The sequence below is a fragment of the Phocoena phocoena genome, chromosome 15, assembly GCF_963924675.1.
Source record: "Phocoena phocoena chromosome 15, mPhoPho1.1, whole genome shotgun sequence".
Lineage (NCBI taxonomy): Eukaryota > Metazoa > Chordata > Mammalia > Artiodactyla > Phocoenidae > Phocoena > Phocoena phocoena.
Genome location: NC_089233.1, coordinates 9,373,542 through 9,395,976, shown reverse-complemented (window position 1 = coordinate 9,395,976; position 22,435 = coordinate 9,373,542). Strand labels below are relative to the sequence as shown.

Here is a 22,435-nt window from a genome sequence, read left to right as displayed (position 1 = left end):
GATCTCCGTAAGGACCCTGCGAGGTAGGCATTACACGATGAGACCACCGAAGCTCACAAGCTGATGACGCTGGGCTCCAGGCTCTGCCACCTCCTGTCAATTACCAGCCTGTTATTATTTCTAGATACGTCCACCTCTCTTCTTCCCCACTTGTACCACCGATTCCAACCAGGCTATCACCATCTTTCTGTAACAGCCTCAAGAGGGTCTCCCATCTCCAGACTGCCTCTCCCTACCCTCGACCCTGCTCAGTCCATTTCCAAGCCATTTGGAATAGCCAAGTGACACAGTCCTGAATCTGGCCATGTCACTCCCCTATTTAAAGTCCTTCCAGTCCCCCAAGCCGACGTGGCTCTTAAGAGCCCACCCAAACACCATGGCATGCCTAAAGAGCCCCTACAAAGGCAGAGCCGTGCTTGCCTCTCAGTTTCTGCCTGAACTCTGCACATTGCCCCACTCTGCCTCCCCACCCCGGCCTCCAAGGCTCAACCCCACTAGACAGCCTTCCCTTCCTCAAAAATCGTGCTCTCTGGACCCTCAACACAAGTCATCCTCTCTTCTTGGCACAGTTTCCCCATCTTCACCTCACCTGTCTTGGGAAGCTTAGAGGTCACTTTATATCCAATCTGAGGGATGCTTCCCTGACACCCAGCCTATTCCTATAGAGTCCTGGGCATCGCGGGCAACACCATAGCATTTGTCCCTCTGTGTCAGAATCACCTCTTTTTTTCTTTTCTCTTTTTTTTTTTTTTTTTGTTGGCCTCGTTGGGTCTTAGTTGCTGCGCGCAAGCTTTTTCTAGTTGCGGTGAGCGGGGGCTACTCTTCGTTGCGGTGCGTGGGCTTCTCATTGCAGTGGCTTCTTTTGTTGCGGAGCATGGGCTCTAGGCACGTGGACTTCAGTAGTTGCAGCATACAGGCTCAGTAGTTGTGGCCACGGGCTTAGTTGCTCCGCAGCATGTGGGATCTTCCCTGACCAGGGATCGAACCCATGTCCCCTGCATTGGCAGGTGGACAGAATCACCTCTTGTCTTTCTCCTGCCCTAGACCATCAGCTCTGTCGGGGAAGGACCTAAGCATCCTGTTCACCTTTGTATGCCCCAAGCCTAGCAGAATGTCCAGCACAAAGCTGATACTCAATAAAGAAGAGACAAGGTTAATGTCCATGTTGCCTTTTGGAGACAAAAATGACTGTGTCTTATGTGCAATCAGGGAACAGCAGTAGATTGGTTCTAGAAGAGTTCAGAGGTCATGAAGAGCTGTAACAGTCTAGGAAGGCTTTGTGGGCAGTGGGGGGGTGGTCCCTGAAAAGGTCTTGCATAAGTAGGTTTTAGATGGGCAGAGCTAAGAGGAAAAGGCTTTCCAGGCAGGAGTCACTGATTGGGCAAAGGTAAGGTGTCAGACCAGAAGTCAGGAGTTGACCAAGAGGTCAACCTGGTTGAAGTACAAACTTCGTATACAAGCCAGTAAGAGAAAGGTTGAAAAATTTGAGTAGGGACACGGAGTTACATTTCAACCCAAATTTCTCTACCTGGTATTCCAGACCCTTCAGTGCCTCCTTCCCAGACCCGACAATGTAGCCACCTGGAGCTGTTCCAGCCTCCGCAGTTTTTCTTTTATTGAAGTATAGTTGATGTACAGTAATGCTATATAGGTTACAGGTGTGCAGTATCGTGATCCACAATTTTTCAAGGTTATACTCCATTTATAGTTATCATAAAATATTGACTATATTCCCCATGTTGTACAACATATCCCTGTAGCTTATTTCATACCTAGTAGTTTGTACCTCTTAATCCCCTGCCCCTGTATTGTCCCTCCTCCTTTCCTTCTCCCCACCCAATCTCCACACTTTTTTTTTTTTTGGCCATGTCGCACAGCAGCATCGGGGATCTTACTTCCCTGACCAGGGATTGAACCCGTGCCCCCTGCAGTGAAAAAGAGGAGTCTTAACCACTGGACTGCCAGGGAAGTCCCAACACTTTTTACTATCCCTATCCTTCCACCTTGCCTTCTGTCCACATGCTAATCATTGGCAATTCACTGGGAATCCAGATGCATTAAAGGTCTAACACAACAAAACAAACAAGCAAACTAGAAAGAACTAAAGACAATGCAGAAAGCATTTTTATGATATCAAAATGAGGAAAGCCTCCCTAAGCAAGACACAAACCCCAGAAGAAGTCAAACAAAAGATGATCAGATTTGAGTGCATAAAAATATAAAATAAATAAACAATCTGAAAAGGAAAGTAAGAAAATAATTCCACTTACAATAACATCAAAATGAATAAAATTCTTAGAAATAAAACCTAACCAAGGAAGTGAAAGACCTGTACACTGAAAATTACAAAACATTACTGAAAGAAATTAAAGAAAGCACAAATAGATGGAAAGACACCCCATGTTTATGGACTGAAAGACTTAAAATTGCTCAGACATCCATACCACCCAAAGTGATCTACAGATTCAATGCAACCCCTGTCAAAATCCCAACGACATTTTTGTTTTTGTGTTGCAGAAATAGAAAACTTCATTCTGAAATTCATATGGAATCTCAAGGGAACTGAATAGCCAAAAAGAAGAACAAAGTTGGAGAATCCATACATCTGGATTTCAAAATATTACAAAACTATAGTAATCAAATCAGTGTGGTACTAGCATAAAGACAGACATATAGACCAATGAAATGGAATAGAGAACCCAGAAATACACTCTCACAAAGATGGTCGAATGAGTTTCAACAAGGATGCCAAGAACACTCAATGAGGAAAGAACAGTTTTTTCAACTGGATATCCACATGCCAAAGAACGAAGTTGGACTCTTGCCTGACAGCTTATACAAAAACTAAAACTGGATCAAAGACCTAAACATAAGAGGTGAAACAACAAAACTTTTAGAAGAATGTGGGGAAAAAGCTTCACAACGTTGGACTTGGCAACAATTTCTTGGATATGACATCAAAGGCACTAGCAGCAAAAGAAAAGAATAGACAGATTGGACTTGATGAAAATTTAAAATTTTGTGCATCAAAAGATACTATGGACAGAATGAAAAGGCAATCCACGGGATGGTTTTGGAATATATTTGCAAATCATGTATCTGATATATGATTAATATCCAGGATATATAGAGAATTCCTAAAACTCAAAAAGAAAAATAAAACAGAAAATAACAACTGTTGGCAAGGATATAGAGAAATTGGAACTTTTGGTGGGAATGTAAAATGGTACCGATGCTGTGGAAAACAATATGGGGGTAAAAAACTTTAACTACCTTATGATCCAACAATGCCACTTTTGGGTATATACCCGAAATAGTTGAAAGCAGGGTCTCAAAGAGTTATTTGCACACCCATGTTCATAGTACTATTCACAATAGCCAAGGGGTGGAATGCAAATGTCCATCTATGGATAAAGGGATAAGTAAAATGTGGTCTATACATACAATGAAATATTCTTCAGCCTTAAAAAGGAAGAAAATTCTGACATATGCCATAATATGGATGAGCCTTAAAGATAAATACTAATTGAAATAATCCAGCCACAGAAAGACAGATACTGTTATGATTCTACTTACATGAGGTACATAGAGGAGTCGAAATCATAAAGACAGAAAGCAGAATGATAGCTACCAAGGTGGGGAGAGGCGGAAAAAGGGAGTTGCCCTTTAATTGGGTATAGTTTCAGATTTACAAGATTAAAAAGTTCTGGGGACTTCCCTGGCAGCCCAATGGTTAAGACTCTGTGCTTCCACAGCAGGGGGTACTGGTTCAATCCCTGGTCAGGGAACTAAGATCCCAAATAAAGAAAAAGAAAAAGTTCTGAATATATGTTTCACAACAATATGAATTTATTTAAAATTACTGAACTATACTCCATAGTTAAGGTGGTAAATTTTATGTTATGTGTTTTTTGCAACAATAAAAAAATTTACATAGAAGGGAAAAATGAACAAATGTCAAAGATAAGCAAGAAACAGGGAGAAAATGTTTGCAACATATGTAACAGAAAAATGGTTAAAACACCTACTATAAAGAGTTCCTGCAAATCAATAAGAGAAAGTATAGCAGTCCAAAAGAATAATAGGCAAAGGAGAAGAAGCAATTATAAAAATAACTATTTATGCTAATAAACATATGAAAAGATGTATAACTTCCTTATTAAGTGGTATTTCTCTAAATTCTCTAAGTGAAACAAATTTTCCCCCCTTTTAGATTGGCAAACTTTAAAGACTAATTGTATCACTGGGGGCCTGGCAGAGAGCAGACAGCATGCTAGATTTTATTCTATTTATTTATTTTTTATTTTTTTGGCCACGTGGCCAGCAGAACTTCCCCACCCAGGGATTGAGCCTGTGCCCCCTGCATTGGAAGGGCAGAGTCTTAACCACTGGACCACCAGGGAAGTCCAGCATGCTTGATTTTAAAGAGACTTTATTGGAGGGACTACGTACAGAGAGGTATGGGTAGAGCTAGGGAATTCAGTAAAGGATATTGAGGTACCAGGAAACTAACAATTAAAAACAAAAAAAGGAAAGAGGGCTTCCCTGGTGGCGCAGTGGTTAGGAATCTGCCTGCCAATGCAGGGGACACAGGTTCGAGCCCTGGTCCAGGAAGATCCCACATGCTGCGGAGCAACTAAGCCCGTGCGCCACAACTACTGAGCCTGGCTCTAGAGCCCACGAGCCACAACTACTTAGCCCACATGCCTCAGCTACTGAAGCCCACGTGCCTAGAGCCCGTGCTCCACAACAAGAGAAGCCATTGCAATGAGAAGCCGCGCACCACAACGAAGAGTAGCCCCCGCTCGCCTCAACTAGAGAAAGCCCGCGCACAGAAACGAAGACCCAACGCAGCCAAAAATAAATAAATAAAAAGAGTTGCATCTCCAGCAGCATTAAAAAAAAAGAAAGAAAGAAAGAAACTAACAGTAGTGGGGAGCCATTACCACCCCCAAGCCTAAATAAGCAACGGGAGGAAACCGAGTTACAGGGTTGAAAGATGGAGCCATGGGAAACAGGGTTGCTGGACAGTAGCCACAGCTATAGAAGGACACACCCTCTGCTGGAACCACAGCAAACCTGGGAGCAGCAGGAGAAACAAATAGGCCAGCATCTTTCTCTTCTCGCCCTCAGAAGCCAGAAGACAAAGCTAATACAGCCTGCAAAGGTGAGCCTCCCAGAGGCGCAGTCAAGAGCGGAGAAAGGATCTGCGACACTAACCAGCACTTTGATGATATCCCATATGAGGGAAAATAATAGCTAACAATGTTTAAGTGTAAGTGTTGACTGAATAGTGGTATTATCATCATTATCCCCATTTTATAGATAGGAGAACTGAGGCACAAAGAAGTTATACTAGTTGCCCAAAGTTCACACAGACATTACACAGAGACGCTGGGCTCACAACTCAGGCATCTGGTCTTCTAGAGCCCACGTTGTTAAGGACTGGACTCCTCTGTCTCTTGTTTTCCTTCTCCCTTGTTGGTGAAGTATATATTGATACAATAACCAATTTTTTGGAGGGCAATTTGACCACTTCTACAAAAATAAGGTCCCTTATAAGTATAAAAAAATAGTCTGAGATCCAGTAACTCCACTTCTAGGTAACATTGTTCAGAAATACTCAGTGTGCAAAGATACGGGATATTCATTTTATGCGTCTATAGATAACTAGAGCAGATCCCCACCCCCAGCTCCAGTGATAACTCCTGATTAAACTAAGCCAATCATGGTGGTTGGTTTCTTTCCCTCCGTGGTGATTGGCTCAGAGTGGGCACGTGACACTTTTGCAGCCAGTGAGACAGGAGGGAAGGTCTGTTGCCAGGCCACAGGACTAGGCTTCCACTTGCCTAGGAAAGAAAGCACCCCATCTTCCCCTGGACGTTGTCCTGTCAGGTGGTGACATCTGGAATTCTATGCCAACTTGAACCTCCAAAGAGAATGAGCCCAAGGACTGCGACCAATGATGAGGACGTCGATCTGGAGAGGAGGAACCTGGAGCCCTGGAAACATTTTCTATCCAGTAACCGTCTCCTCTTCGGGGCCCTGAATTTCCTCTAGATCTCTTGGTTGTGGGAGATGCGGCTTTTCTTATTGGTTAAGCCAGTGTGATTTGGGGTTTCCAGCCAAAAGGGTCCTAACCAGTACAACTTGGCTGCCGTAAAAGAAGAATCAAGTACAACATCTCTTGTGAAGTACCCTTGCAGAAAAACAAAAATAGCAAATAAGTGAAATCTGAATCTGATCAATCTTCTAGATCAGAAGATCAATTTACAGCACATGCAAAGGAAAGAGGAACACATATACCCAGAATACAGTCAGCAAAATCCAGATGTGGAGAACTCTATAGGACAAACGGGTTCTTCAACCACAACAAAAAAACTCAAGGAAAAAAATGAGATGTAGGGACATATGGATCAAAAAAGAAGAAACACAAGACATATCAACCAATCACAGCTGTGGATCTTAATTGTTTCCTGATGCAACCTGTTAAAATTTATGGCATTTGTGAGACAATTAGAAAAGTGAACATTGAGTGTATAATTGATAATATTAAGGAATATTAAGTGGTCCAGTGGTTAAGACTCTGTGCTTCCACTGCAGGGGCTGCAGGTTCGATCCCTGGTCAGGGAAGTTCCACATGCCAATGGTGCGGAGGGGAAGAAAGAAAAAAAGTATGTAAATGATATGGTGGTTTATGTTTAAAAAACAAATAGGTCCTTAGCTTTTAGAGAAACATACTGAAATATTTACAGATGAAATAGTATGATGTCTGAGGTTTATTTCAAAATAATGCAGAGATGGGAGAGGAGATACATGGGGTACAGATGAAACAAGATTGGCCCTGAGTTGATAATTGTTGAAGCTGGGTGATGGGTGATGGTGATTCTATCTCCCTTCATATATGTTTAAAATTTTTCATAATAAAAAGTATTTTTTTTTACAGGTAGATCCAGGGAATTCCCTGGCAGTCCAGTGGTTAGAACTCTGCGCTTTCACTGTCGTGGGCCTGGGTTCAATCCCTGGTCAGGAAAGTAAAATCCTGCAAGCTGCACGGCACAGCCAAAAAATAAAAGGAAATAAAATTTAAAATTTAAATTATAAAGAAAGGTAGATCCAATAAACTAAATTAAATAATAAAAATAAATTAATTTTTTTAATTTTTAAAAATAAAAACTAAAAAGGTAGATAGAAAAAAAAATCTCCCTCAGAAATACCTTATTTCTCTTGCATTAGCAAATACCACCCACTCTCTACTATATCCTTCACATCAACATATAAACATGTTTATCTCCCATCTTAAAAAAAGAAAGTTCCTTGACTTCACATCTCCAAAGAGATGCCACCCCATTTCTCTGTTCACCTCAAGAGCTATCTCACCCCTGATCTTGCTTCCTCTCTGCCCACATGCCAATCAGCCCCTCCTGTCTGCTCCTGCCCCCACCCACTTACCACTCCAGGCTGCTCCTGGCAAGGTCCCTGGGGCCTCCAGGTTGCCATGGCCAACAGTCACTTTTCCATCCGGAGTTTACTCACGCTCTCAGCAGCTGTTGACAGAGGTGACTGCTCTCTCTCCTCCTCAGAACCCTCACTTGTCCTGCTCTTTGTGACACCACCCTCGCCTGGCCTTCCTCCTCCTTCTGTGCACTTCCTCCATCTCCCTTCCTGCCATCCTCCAAAGGTCCTCTGTCTTAGGCCCTCTTCTCTTCCTCCAATGCACTTTTATCCCCTGTAAGTGTCTCTCCCATTTCCACGGCTTTAACATCCCCCAGCTCCCAGACCTCTCCTCCGAGCTCCCCACTCATGCATCCACCTGCCTCCTTGAATGCCACGAAGACAGTAGAGGACACTGGTTAACAGCATGGCCCCTGGAGTCCAACCACTTGGGATTGGATCCCGGCCCTGCAGCTTCCAAGCAGTGTGATCGTGGGCAATTAATTAACCTCTCTGTTGCTCAATTCTCTCAGCTATTAAAGGAGGGATTAAATAATACATGTACCCTCTCACAGTCATTATGAGGAGTAAATGAGTTAATGGATATAAAGCCTTTAGAACAGTGCTTGGCATGTTAAACTCAATAAATGTTAACTATTATGCTATCTCATGGGCATCTCAAACTTAACATGCCTCAGGTGGAACTCTAGATTCTCCCTTACCGTTTGTACCCTATAGAGGGGGATATCCATCTAATTCTTCATCCAGGGAATTCCCTGGTGGTCCAGTGGTTAGGACGCCGCACTTTCACTGCTGAGGGTGCAGGTTCGATCCCTGGTCGGGGAACTAAGATCCCACAAGCCACGCCCTGCAGCCAAAAATAAAAACTAAAAATAATTGTTCATCCAATCCTATTAATTCTAACTCAAAATATATCTCAAGTCCATCTACCTCTCTCTATCTCCACGGCCACCTCACAGTCAAAAGTTACCATCTTGTCTCAACTAGATAATACAATAGCTTCCTAGCTGATTTTCCTTCCTCTTCTCCACTTCCCCTCTAATCTGTCTCTCCAGCCTTTTCCTGCATAGCCAAATAGTCTTTGTAAAATGGAAATCATGTCTCTCCCTGCTTAAACCCTTACTGGCTCTCATTTCTCTTTAATAAAGACCAAGTCCCTTACCAGGCCCCTACATGGACCCACCCCAGCCCATCTCTTATAGGCCTTTTTCCCCTTGGTTTTCTCTGCTCCAGCTTCCTCTGCCTACCTCTCTGTTCTTCTAACAAGGGGAGGTCTTGTGTACTTCAGGGCCTTTGTACATACTATTCCCTCTGCCTAAAACACTTTTCCCCCTGGTGCTTATATGACTGTCTCCTTCTTATCCTACAAATTTCACCTTACCTGAGACCTTTCTTTACCACCCTACTTAATATCTCCCACCCCAATTATTGAACACAGCACCCTGCCCACTTGAAAGTAGAAATGCTGGGGGGTTTTTTTGGTTTTGGCTTTTAGTGTTCCTTGAGGAAGAGGGCCATGTAACTGCCATATCCCTGACTCTAAAATTCATATTTAGCATCCACGGGTGCCCAGTAAATATTTGCCAGATGAATCATTGGATCGTTGATTTATAAAGAAAGTCCGTGTATATGGCATTGTGGCAATTACCTCAGTTCATAAACTGAGCCATGCAATAACATTATTTCCTAGATGCTCCATTCTGCTGAGGCAGTGGCTGGGCCACAATTCCAGGACATTCAGCAGGGCCAAATTTGCTGGGGGTGTGTTGGAGGGGGGAGATGAGGGAGGAGGCTGGGGGGAGGGTGAAGTTGGACAGTATCCAGCCCTCAGGCAACAGTGATCACTGCTGAGGCACCACCATCTTGTCTCCATGGTCCCTTTGGTCCTGTGGTTTGTACTGGGTCTGTTTTGGGCTCAGAGCTGGGAACAATTTTGCAAGCTGCCTATGATCCTGCCTGCCTAGTAAGCCCATGAGCCATTCCTTTCTGGGGACCCTGCCAAGAAGTAAGTGGCAGACCCCTCCCATTCTTGGCCCAAACACTTATCTCTACTGAGGCTTCCTCTTCCCCTCTGGGCTTCAGCTTTTGAAACACAAAAACCAGCTTTTCTACTCTTTGGTCTGCCACATGCATCCCCAGGAGCATTGAACACAGAACCCAGAGCACAGAAAAATAGGAAAATGTAAAAAGGAACAAACTAGAATAACAGAAATATATTAGATGTTTGGAAAAGACCAAGCTGCCTACTATGTAGGGAAAATACTAGAAGGGCCAAAATGGACAGGTCCAGTGAGAAGGTGGTGATGGAGGGGCGAGATGGGGCCGTGGAGATGGACAGAAGTGGATGGATATCAGAGCTGTTTGGGAGATAAAGATCAACAGAACTAGGTGATGGATTGGATGGGGGTGGAGGAGGTAAGGAAGGAGGCATCAGAAATGACTCCTGATTCTGCCTTGAGAAATAGGATGGCTTTGTCAGTGAACATGGTGTGCCAACTTCCGGAACACCCTCCTCCACTGTAACCCCTTCACCTGGCCGATTCCTACTCATCCTTCAGATCTCCATTCAAGCATCACTTCTGCAGGGCCAGTCGGATTCCTCGGTTTTATGCTCTCACTTTCCTTTGCATATTTACTGGGTGTGTGATCACACATCCATTCGTATCTTCCCCAGCAGACTGTCAGGTCTGTGAATTGATCTGGGCTCACCCCTGCATCCCCTGTGCCTGGCACATAGCGCTCAGTAAATGAAGGCTCCAAAATGCAGGCAGAGGGGGCTGGTGTGCAACCTGCAGGCTGCTGTTTCTCAAGGGGAATGAAGGTTGATCGGTTTCAAAATACACAGACTCGGGCTTCCCTGGTGGCGCAGTGGTTGAGAGTCTGCCTGCCGACGCAGGGAACACGGGTTCGTGCCCCGGTCCGGGAAGATCCCACATGCCACAGAGTGGCTGGGCCCGTGAGCCATGGCCACTGAGCCTGCGCATCCAGAGCCTGTGTTCTGCAACGGGAGAGGCCACAACGGTGAGAGGCCCGCGTACCGCAAAAAAAAAAAAAAAAAGTTAGCAGGGCCTGTCGGGGGTTCTGGGGCAGAGGAGCAAGTAGGTGAAAGCAGGAGTTGGAGATCTGTGGGTCTGGTGGGGAGCTTGGAGGGGAGGAGGTACAGGTAAGGCCTGGGGGTGGCAGAAATGGTCCCCAGAGGCGTTCTGGACACCGGGGCTAGAGGATGATCACGCGCCGTCTCTGTCTTCTACACGGGGTCCCCATGAGCCTCCCCAACCTGCTCCGAAGAAAATAAATACTCCACACCATCCACTGTTGTGTGGCTGGTTAGTCTGTTGTTTTGTTCACTGGCTGTGTCTAGAAAGGCGTGAGGCCCCAAGAATATCTGTTGATTGTTGAGTGAAAGAAGGCAGGAGCAAATGTTCTCAAAGCGTTCCCTGAGTCGGGGGAGGCACAGGGGATTACCACCACTCCCACGCAGAACAGGCTGCTGTGCTGATTAAACAAGATAATGCATACGAAAGTCTTGGCAGTTTAATAAACTCAGGTTCAAAATCTGGTAAGAGAGAAGTTGGGTTGGGGGTGGGGTGCTATGGGAGGATGCTGGATGGGAGTCACTTGAGGGGGGCCACGGGGACAGCCCCAAGGGAAACCTCGAGGGGTCTTCCAGGAGCCCCGGTGACACCCGCCTGACCGACACCCCTGCCCCACCTGGCAGCGGGCAGGAATTTGCCCTGATGACCTCCCCAGGCGCCCTCCTGTCACCATGGTGACCAATCGCAGAAACAAGCAAGCTGATTGTCCCTGCTCAGCGGGGCAGGTGAAACCCTGGCCACGTGACCGATACTGAGCCAGGTGCGGTTAAGGGACACCCGCCACCTCCCTGTCTTAACCCATTCAACGCCGCCGCCACCAGGGTGCAGTGTTCCTGCGGCCGCAGGCCACACCCCCTTGGCTCTCAGTCCCCAGCCAGAAGGGCGGTGACGAAATATTCGGAGCACTGCACTAGGAGTCACACAGCCGGGGAAGGACTTCGGGTTGCGCCACACGGGGGCTGCATGATTGGAGCTGGGTGACTTCACCTCCCAAGTCTCCATTTTCTCAGCAGTAAAATAAGGATGCTAACACCTTCCCAGTTTGGACGGCTGGGAACAGAGATGCAGAAATGGAGAGTCGATCACCGAGGTCGAGCGTCCTCATTCTGCGCCCCGTTTCTCCCCCTACATCAACCTCAGCATATCAGGGGCTTGACACCCCCCAAGAAGGAGAACCTCACCAACCACCAGGGAGGCCACTGGCCTGTTCCAGACAAGATGGGCAGGGGTAAACCTTAGGGCCGTCCACCCCTCCCAACACCCCATCACCAGAGTCCTTCCAAGGTAACAACAACCCCTCTCCTGGTCCCACTGCTTATTCTGGAGTGTTAAGTGAAAACCTCAAGCCAACTGGTTTTTCTGCTTGCCAGCCAGCCAGGTCCTGACCGGCCACGTGACACAGCTGGGGCCCAGGACTCAGAAACGTCTCAAGACTGCTTCTGCCCCTAGACCCAGGACTCTGGCTGGGGGCAGATGGTCAAGGGTTGTGGGCCAGGCTCAGGTTACCCAGTTAGGCAGTAGGCTGGGGTGGGGATGGGGGCCCACCTGAAACCACCTTTGAAATGCTACTCTTCTGAATCACCACCATGACATCAACCCTCTTCCCCTTTATCCACCAGTTCTAGAAAAACTTCCTACCTGATCTCCTCCAAGGACCCCTCCCAGGCCTTGGACCAACCCCCCTCCAGGGCTCAGATGTTCTCATCATGCCCCTATTGACTATGCTGGCAACAAATGATCACCACCTGGTGTGTTTAGAGTCCCCCAGCGATCTCAAAGTCCTCCTCAGATTAGAACAAAACACCTGCCCATCACCAGGCTGGCTCAAGATGGGGGCCACTTCATTAGGCAAGGCATTTATGAGGCCATGGAGTTAGGATGCATCCTACTGTACTGACTCCATCAGGCTTGTCCTAAGGAGGTGGGGGAGAAGCCAGTGGATCCCTGGCTAGCCCAGGTGCCATGTCCTGGAGGGGGCACTGACCCAGCTACCAGCTGAGCCTACACCTAAGCCTCAGCTAGTGCTTGAATCTCTCCATAACCATTCAGTAAAATTACTATTGTACTTTGTGCCAGATGAACAAAACATGACCCAGGTCCTTCAGGAGCCCCCAGCCTATGGTGGACACATAGGAGTCCAGACTCTGACAAATGTTTTGAGAACATGAGGTGGAAGAGATTAGTTTCAACTGGGAAAAGCTGGGAAGGCTTGAGGAAGAGGTGGCAGTTATCCTGGACCTTAAAAGACATGGAGGACTTGGGCAACTGGCTATCTGGAAAGTGGACACAGCATCCCAGTGGGAAGTGGTGTGGGAAAGGACCTGAAGGGAGGTGTGCTGTATAGTCCTTGGGGGTGCCTGCCACTGCACAGCTTGTGGGATCTTATTTCCCCGACCAGGGATTGAACTCGGGCCCTCAGCAGAGAGAGGACAGAGTCCTAACCACTGGATCACCAGGAAATTCCCCCTGACCGTTTCTGAGCAGAAGAATGCTGTAGAAAGAGCAGCTACTCTTGCAGCTGCTGAAGGCTGGACTGCTGTGGAAGCCAGCTGAGACCTGAGACAATGTCGCCACTGCCACCACTACCCCAGACTGGTCAGAGAAAATGGGAGCCAGTCAGTGCTCCAAAAGGAGGCGACTTCCCTGCACGATGTGCTGAGGGGGGTGGGAAATAAAGGTCTTATTTATTTCTCTGCTGGTAAATGGGGGGCGGGGGTGAGCAGATCTGAACCATTTCAGCTCAGTGCAGCAAATGCCCCCTTTAGTACAAACACCTGGCCTCCCACCTTGACTCGCAGACCAGAGGTTACGTTATACCGCTTGTAAAAGTTATTTGCCTCAGTTTCCTCATCAGTAAAGGGCGGGAGCGGGGGTCGAAGGGCGGGTTGGAAATGACTCTCTAGAGTCTCTCCTAGCTCTTTCTAGAGTAGACTTCAGGATTAGTAAGAGGTGCTCCGTCCAGCCTGCCTGGGCCGCCAGCTGTAGAGCACGGCGCCTCCAAGCTGACGCCTCGACGACGGGAGCCACTCATGGCGCCCCTCGCCTGCGACCGCCAGCGGCACAGAAAATACAGCATCCGGAGCAGGCCAGGTGCGGGGTCCGCAGCGGGCTCAGGCAGCGCCTCCTCGGCTTGGCAAGGATCTGCCCCGCGGCGAGAGTTCAAGCCCCAAACCCAGCACGTCACGAGCTGCGGGAACGTGATTCTCAAAACTCAGGCTCCGACTCCCCGCAAGAATTCTGCGCGGGGAGGGGCCGGGAGGAGCTTAGCAGGGCGGGGCCAGAGTATTGGTTGGCTCCGCCCAGGGCGTGGCCAGGTGCGGCGCTCTCGCCTGTGGGCGTGGGGCCCACAGGGTTTCGTAGTGACGCAAGGGGCGGAGCCTGGGGGGGGACAGTTTTCCGGGATTACGTAAGGAAACGTGAGCGAAGGAGGGGCGCTCCGCGATAGGGGGCGGGGAGAAGGCGGCGCTCCAGTCGGAATTGGGCGGGGCTCCGAGCGAGGCGGAGCCGGGGGACACCACGAGGTGCGCGCCGGGAAGGAGATCTGGGAGATGCTCCGCTGGGCCAGCGCCTGGAGGCACCCCCATAGGGGCCTCGGCCCCTCCAGTCCCAGCTTCTCCAGAGTGCCTGTCGCACCCAGCAGCAGCCAAGGCGGCACCGAGCCGAGGTCAGTCAAGGGTGTCAGGTGCAAGTTCGTCCTTCGCCCCTCCCCCTCCAGTCCAACCCAGATAGCTCCACTTCCTCCGCTTGGGCCCGCCCTCTCCCAGGCCGCTTCGCCAGCCGGCGCAGACCCTTCCCCTACCCTTGCTCCTCCCGCCAGGCCGGTGCCGCTTTCCTACAGACTTCTGGACGGGGAGGCAACCCGCCCGCCCCTTGTCTTTCTGCATGGGCTCTTCGGCTGCAAAACCAACTTCAACTCCATCGCCAAGGCCCTGGCCCAGCAGACAGGCCGGAGGGTGAGCTTCCGGGAGAGGCGGGGACCCGAGGGAGGTGGGTCCTTGGTGGGCGGGGCCCTAGAGGAGGCCGAGCTTCTCTGTCCTCAGCGCTGGGAGTGGCAGGTCCTTCTCGGCAGAAATTAAAGAAGAGATTGACCTTCTAAGGCTGGAGGCCCCAGGGCAGACCCAGGCCCTAGATGAACCCCATTCATTCCCTCGTGCTTTCACCCATCAAGTCCTTCATTCGTGTTACAGGTCTAAGTGCTGCACCCTAACCTAGGCTCTGCTGTCAGATGCCTTAGCACCAATACCCTATCCCCTAAGGGGGCCAGACCCTGCTTGTTCACCAGGGATGACAGGGGGCTTTCCGCCTCGTACAGCAGCCCGTCCTGCTGTGCTCCAGCTGTTGCCAATTCTTGGTGTCTGCTTTCTCTGGAGTTGCCACCCAGCTAGGCCATACCTCCAGAGACGTGGTCACACTCCTTGGGCCTTCTGGCACAGTGGCTCCAGGTTCGTCATCTGGGCCTCCAAGGTCTGAGAACTGGGCCTTCTCACCTTTCGGGCCCTTCTTCCCCTTCTGGATCTCCCCACCACCCCAGGCTCTCCACCTCCCTCAGCCTGCAGATCTGCCAGGCTTTTGGCTGTGCCCTGAATGTGGATGCCGGAGCTGCCCGCCTCGCCCACTCCCCAGGTGCTGACGGTGGATGCCCGGAACCATGGTGACAGCCCCCACAGCCCAGACATGAGCTACGAGGCCATGAGCCAAGATCTGCAGGACCTCCTGCCCCAGCTGGGCCTAGTGCCCTGCGTCCTCATTGGCCACAGCATGGGAGGCAGGACAGCCATGCTGCTGGCACTTCAGAGGGTGAGCCGTCTCTATCCAGGGTTTCTTCCCATCCACTGTAGACCCTGCATGCCCAGCAGGCAACCTGGAACTCCAGTGAGCCTTGGATGGCCAAGTTCAGGATCCAGGAACTAGGCCTGAGACCTGCTATGCCTGCCCTAAGGTCCCCAGTCTGATTCTCTCCCACAGCCAGAGCTGGTGGAGCGCTTGATTGCCGTGGACATCAGCCCAGTGGAGAGCCCGTCCAGCTTGAACTTTCCAAACTACGTGGCAGCCATGAGGGCCGTAGACATCCCGGATGAGGCGTCCCTCTCTAGTGCCCGAAAACTGGTGGATGAGAAGCTCAGCTGTGTTATCCAGGTAATACACCCAAGCCCCTGTATGGTGTTGTGGGCAAAGGAAGAGTGGCGGCCCCGGGCCTCACAAGGAGTCCCTCCCACCCGCAACTGCTGGACCCCCACAGAGCATAAGTATGCGGCAGTTCCTGCTCACCAACCTGGTGGAGGTGGACGGGCGCTTTATGTGGAGGGTGAACTTGGATGCCTTGGCCCAGCACTTGGACAAGATCTTGAACTTCCCACCACGACGAGAAACCTACTCTGGGCCATCCCTCTTCCTCCTGGGTGGAAACTCTCAATTTGTGCTGTAAGCCAGGCTGGGTGGGGGGAGGGGCACACCTGACTTATCCAGCCCCCAGCCTGGGGAGGGCTGGGGTGTGGGCAGGGGGTGCCTGAAAACCCAGAAACACCACTAGGCAGGTGGACTCACGTGGCTCTCCATCCCTCCCCCCTTGGCCTCCACTTCTCTCCTTCTCTCTCCATCTTCCTACTTTCACCCCCTCTCGGTGGCCTTCTCTCCGGCGGACAGTCCCAGCCACCACCCTGAGATTAGACGGCTCTTCCCTCGGGCCCAGATGCAGACCGTGCCTAACGCTAGCCACTGGGTCCACAGCGACCGCCCGCAGGACTTCATGGCTGCAGTCCGAGACTTCCTGGCCTAAGAAAGGCCAGAAGGGGACACAAAACCCCAGGCTTCAAGGCCCTGTGGGCTGCTCCTTGTTTCTGCACAGAAGGACTCAGGTGGGCACTGAGAGGGCACAAGGATGCGTCGGGGGTGTGTCAGACCTTAAACTTTAATGAATAAAGTTACTCCTCCCAAGGTCTTGGGCTGAGCTCTCTCACCGCCAACGTCCCCCCCAACTCAGGGGGAATCTGACCCAGGGGGTCCTGGCAGTTCCAGGGTCCATGGGGGCTCCCAGTGCGCCCCTGGACTCTCTCTGCAGCTGACTCTTGACCCGCTGACTCACCATCCACTGCATGTCATCCTGGGGGCAGGAGAGCAGGTTCAGGGGCCAGGCTTGTGCCCGTCTGGCCCTGCCCCCTGGGCCCGGCCGGCAGGTCCACCCTACCTCCCAGGCCTGCACCTCCTGCTTCAGTCTCAGCTTCTCCTCCAGAACTTCCAGCAGCTGGGCCTCCACAGCTCGCAACTTGGCTTTGAATATGTCCAGCTCAGCCTCCACTGCCCGCTTCCTGAGGGGGCAGAGAGAGCAGCCTGGGCGTCAGGGCCTGCAGATCTGGTTCTGGGCCCTGGGGGTGGACAAGTATGGCCACAGCCCCCGCCTTGTGACAGAGTGGGTATTTGTGTGGCTTTTCTTCCAGGAATGCCTGATGTCCCCCCTTCCCCTCCTGGCAGGACAGAGCCTGAGGGTGAGCCAGCCACCACCCTCCCATCCCCCACAAGCAGCTTCCTCTCACTTGGCAATGGCTTCATCCCGCTCCCGGAGGACCTGGTCCAGCGAGGGCTCTGTCTGGGTGTCCCCCAGCGCTCCAGCCACTTGGGATTCTGGGCTCTGTGGTAGGGTGACAGAGGAGGGAGTAGTGGTTTGCGGCTTGCCTGGATGAGGTGCCCCACTTGGCTCTTCCGCCCTGGCCTTGGCCCTGAGGCTGATGTCAGGAGGGGAAGGGTCTGAGACGTTCTGTACCTGCCCCCCAGTGCCCCGGTCTCGTGGGCAGGGGACTGCGTCATGCTGAGGGGTTAGTAGGTGTGGCCCCTTCCCACCTAAAGGAAAGCAGAGGGGGCAGGGTGTCTGGACCGCCCCCCTCCACCCCACAAGAGGAAAGGAATTCTCACCTGATCCCCAGGAAAGAGACAAGGTGGCTTCAGAAGGACACTTACCCCTCGAGGGCCCCAGACTGAGAGGGTGGCCTGGTGACTGGGACTCTTGTCAGCAGGGTGGGGCAGGCGGAGGATGTGGCCCTTTGCCCTCCCTTCCTGTCAAGGCACTCCCTGTCAGACTCCGCCCCGGGTAGGCTGACCATGCCCCTGCCTCCACTCCTGGATCCTGGAACCCTCCAGCCAGACCCAGAGTTTCCTCACCCATTCCTTGTCCAGGCATGCGTGCCCCTCACCTCAAGGGGGTGCTCTACTCACGTCAGGAGATAAGAAAGGAGTGAGAGCCGGATGACGTCAACGCTGAGAGACAGGTGCCCCAGTCCCCCATGCTGAAGAGTTGGCATCTTGGAAGCTTGAGTGGCATCACCACGCATACAACCATAACCTTAGCTCACCAGAAAACAGAAGGGCAAAAGTTTAACCGTTCCTGGCAAATGCCTCCTAACACATTGAACGGTCCATCCCCCCTAGCAATATCCTCCAGTATTCCCACAATAGTGCTCATTATTCCTCCGGTATTCCCAACATTCTGATCCTGGAGTGTGGGTGGAGGTGCTGTGCTCTGAGGGGGGGCAGGCAGGGGAAGTCTCAGAATCTCAGTATCCCACACCCCCCCTCGATGTGACCATTGAGCGCACAAGTAACCTCAAACGTGTAAGAGGGCCTCCCCATTGAGAGGCCTTTGCAGCAAGGTTCCATCTTGGGGATTAGACCCTCAACCCCACTCTAAATAGTACATACTTCCTCCAAGACCCCCCAGGAAGCTCCCTGCAGACATGACTCCTGGTTTTCTGGGTCCCACTCAGCTGGGTGCACCTCTAACAGCCAGACTCCAGTTTCTTTGGTTGAACCCAGGCAAAGAGGTGGAATTGAGCTGTACCCCCAAAAACCCCTTTTGTGGAGGAGATTCATTCATTGTGTTTCTGGAGGCTGGTGTATGTCATGATCCAGACAGGACCTCTGCTCTCGGATCTCTGGGGCTAGCAGGGATGAAGCACAGATATAATCAGAGAAGGGTGTCAGGGAGTCCAGGGACAGTGGGAGCGCAAAGGCCCCTCACATCCAGTCACGGGGGTTCCACAGGAGCTTGTCCAATAATGAATCCCACAGGCCAGCAGGAGTCAGCCAGAAAGGTCTAACACTCAGGCCAGGCATTTCTTTTATCTTAACGTTTTACTTTGAAGCAATTTCAAACTGCTCTTCAATGTCAAAAAATACATATATATATATCCTTTTAGGGTTAAAGAAACTAATATGGTATCAAACATTGCACCCAGTTGTCACATCTCTCTGGTCTCCCTCAATCTAGAACAATTTGCAGCCTTTCTCTGAATTTTGACCTTGACATGTTTGAAAATTACAGGGAACTTATTTTGTAGATTGTCCTTCAATTTGGGTTTGTCCATTTCTTTCTCACAATTAGACCACTGTTATATATTTTGGGCAGAAATATCACAGAAACGATGCTGTGCTTTTTTTTTTTTTTTTTTTTTTTTTTGGCCACGCCGCACAGCTTGCGGGATCTTAGTTCCCCGACCAGGGATTGAACCCAGGCCATGGCAGTGAAAGCGCTGAGTCCTAATCACTGGACCGCCAGGGAACTCCTGATGCTGTGTTCTTGTATTCAGTATCATTTGGAACCATGATGCCTGGTGCTGGTAATGTTGATCACTTGATCATAATTAGTAGGTATTGGGGAAGGGAGGTACTTTAAGACTATGAAACACCCTTTTCTTCATCCCACTTTCACCCATAGGTTTCAGCATCCATTGCTGTTTCTTGCCTGAATTAATTATTAATACAATGGTTTGCAAATGGTGATTTTCCAATTTTATCATTTCTTCTACATTTATTAGTTGGCCTTCTATTATAAAAAACTTTTTCTTCACCTCCATTTATTTATTCATTTACTTATCAGATGAACTTGTGATTTCCTATTTTATTCAATAGGTTATAATCCATTCCTGTCATTTATTTTGATGCTCAAATTGTCCCAGGATTGGTCAGCAGGTGCCCCTTGCTGACCTCTTGTCATTTTGATGTGTCGCATCATTCTTTGGACACGTCCATTCTTTTCTGGCTCAATAAGTTATTCCAGGTTCATCTTGTTTTTCCCTGCCCCAGCCCTAGAATTAGCCATTTCAACAAGAATACCTGTTTCTTTTTGCTGGAGAATAATATTTAGAAACCAAGATCTGGGTGTTAGTTGTGCTCAATGCAATTAGGGTAACCTCTACTGCCAGGCCCACTCAGTAGACACGTTTATATACACACATAAACATACACATTTATACCTATGTTTATTCCTTTATCTGTGTGGTGGTTAATTTTATACGTCAACCTTACTGAGCTGCTGGATGCCCAGATACCTGGTTAAATATTACCTCTGGGTGTGTCTGTGAGGGTGTTTCCAGAAGAGGTTAGCATTTGACTTGGTGGCCTGGGTAAAGCAGGTGGCCCTCCCCGATGTGGGCGGGCATCATCCAATTCATTGAGGGCCTGAATAGAACAAAAAGGCAGAGCAAGGTTGAATTCTCTCTTTCGGACTGTTGAGCTAGACTTGGTCTCCTCCTGCCCTTGAACTGGTACTTGCACCATTACAGCTCCCTGGTTCTCAGGCCTTCTGTCTGAGTCTGGAACTCCACCACCCTGCTTTCCAAGTCTCCAGCTTGCAGACGGCAGATTGTGAGACTTCTCAGCCTCCATAATTGCGTGAGTCAATCCCTCATAATAAGTCTCTTTCTCTATATTTATCCTATTGGTTCTGGTTCTCCGAAAACCCAAACTAATACAATTTCCATATATTGAAAAATAGTTTCCATTCAGACCTTAAATTCCAATGGCACAGGGTTCATCCTAGCTTTCCCCCTTTCCAGATTTTTACTTCCTTTTCCCCAATTGTCTTCAATATATTTTATAATTTGTTCAGTCTCCCTGTAGGTAGCTAATCCTCTGAGACAACAGGCTGCCCCCGACTTAGATGCCCTCCTTACATGGGGGTGGGTCTGGCAGGGCTGCCTTCCCATCCCACTCCAGTGCCATCTGCATGCATGGTCCTGGCTGCCACTGGGCTATCAAACATTTCTAAGACTTTTATATTCGTTCATTCTACAGATATTTATTGAGCACCTGCTATGCTTCAGGCATGTTTCCAAGTGACAGACATAAAACAGGAAGATAGACAAAGTTCCCTGACCACCGGAGCTCACATTCTAGGGAAGGGAGATAGACAATAAACAATAAATAAATGAGTATACCAGATGGTAAGAAGTGCTGTGAAGAAAAAGAAAGCAGGGCAAGAGAATGATAAAAGACTAGGAGATTGCTATTTTATATAATTCTGTACTACCCTAAGGAGATCACAAATATTAACCTACCACTGAGATGAAAGATAACCGTTCTCATGACTTGGAATAATTTTTCCAGCAACAGCATCACTCATGGATTCAAAAAGCTCTGGGTTCCCCTGATGGTTCAGTGATTAAGATTCCACGCTTCCACCTCAGGGGGCACGGGTTCAATCCCTGGTCGGGGAAGTTGCGCATGCCATGCAGTGCAGCCAAAAAAAAAAAAAAGAGTTCTGTATTTCCAAGCACAAGTGAAGATGACACATTCGAGAAAACTGTATTAGGGAACTCAAAGGAGATGCCAGGGATGACACATGACATGACAATGAGAAGCAGAAATACAAGTGAAGGGTTTGAATGAACTTTCACAAACTGTGAGCGTGGAAAAGAATTGGTTTTGAAATAAAGTTATTTATAAATATATGTGATTTAAACTATTTCCATTTTTAATGTTTTCACTAAATATTACTAGGGAGCCACTTACTTCATTTGCATCCCTAAATGTTTTAATTAGACTATTGAGCCACATTTCTTTTTTAAAAATCTTCTCATTGGGAAAAGGAGGGCAATGTATTCAGGTATATAGTCAGTTCCATCACAAATACCTTAAATATCACACACTGAGCAGTGAGACTCATTCCCCAGCTGCCTACTGCCCGTATCTCCCTCCCCTGCTGCACCCCCAGGATGGCTGAGCCCAGGCCTCAAGACTGAGCTAGAAGATGGTGGGCTGGGGTTAGGGAGTCTGGAAGGGGGAAGGAGAGCTGCCTGCTGGGCAGGGCTGGACTTTGTGGTCAAAACAGCTTGGATTTGCAGGGCTAGGTGGCTTACAAACCATGTCACCCAACCTTCAGTACCTGGTTTGTGTTTACCTCTCTGAGCCTCATCGTCCTCATCTGTGAAATGGAACTAAAGGAGGGCCTTCCTGATAGGGTCACAGTAAGAGTGACCCTTACACAATGGCCAGCACTTTGTACAATAATGGGCCAGGGCCAGACTTCCCAGGGGAGGAGAAAGAGGGAGTAAATCTGCCAGAAAGCAGCAGAAAAGCCACAACAGGAGAACATCAACAACACACGCACGCACGCACGCACGCACACACACGGACACGCACTCTCCCCAGCCTCGGAGCCTGGGTTGGCTGGCCCTTCCTGCTCTGAGCCCCTCACAACTCTGCCCCGGGGACAGAATTCCTGAATTCTACACTAGCTGCCTCCCCTTCCGCCTCCAGACCCCGAAAGCCCATATACTTCCACATCATTGTCTTGTCACTGTCAGGGTGTCTCTCACACCAGCCCGGGAGCTTCTGGAGGACAGATAGTGACTGTCATCATCCCGACCTGGGCACACAAGCGCTCAGCCGTGAGGGCGTGGGCAAGGCAACACCGGCCTTGCCCAGCAGGTGGCAGCAGTTCCCAATATTAGGGATCCCCACTCCCACCCTCCCAGCTGTTGGGATGGAAACCCCAAACTGTGCTGGGGCGAGGGTGCTCCCAGACGCCCAGCCTTTCCTTCAGTGCTCCTTTATAGGAACACGCCTCATTCAAGCATCCAAATGTTTACAGCTCAGTCTGCAAACACACTTTCTGT

General features: G+C 49.5%; 1 protein-coding gene across 3 annotated transcripts; it reads left to right on the top strand.

Moving 5' to 3' along the window:
* Positions 1-14,026: 14,026 nt before the first annotated feature.
* Positions 14,027-16,484, top strand: ABHD11 (abhydrolase domain containing 11). Of its 3 annotated transcripts, none has more exons than XM_065892391.1 (6): positions 14,027-14,214; positions 14,368-14,503; positions 15,174-15,347; positions 15,516-15,686; positions 15,790-15,971; positions 16,194-16,484. In XM_065892391.1, exons 1-6 carry the CDS (start codon positions 14,099-14,101, stop codon positions 16,324-16,326), a joined length of 912 nt encoding a protein of 303 aa, XP_065748463.1. In that variant the 5' UTR covers positions 14,027-14,098; the 3' UTR covers positions 16,327-16,484. The 3 variants fall into 3 exon arrangements, with proteins under 3 accessions (XP_065748463.1, XP_065748464.1, XP_065748465.1); XM_065892392.1 differs by having other exon boundaries at positions 14,050-14,214; positions 16,278-16,484; XM_065892393.1 differs by lacking the exons at positions 15,516-15,686; positions 15,790-15,971 and having other exon boundaries at positions 14,099-14,214; positions 16,194-16,211.
* The last annotated feature ends 5,951 nt before the right edge of the window (positions 16,485-22,435 follow it).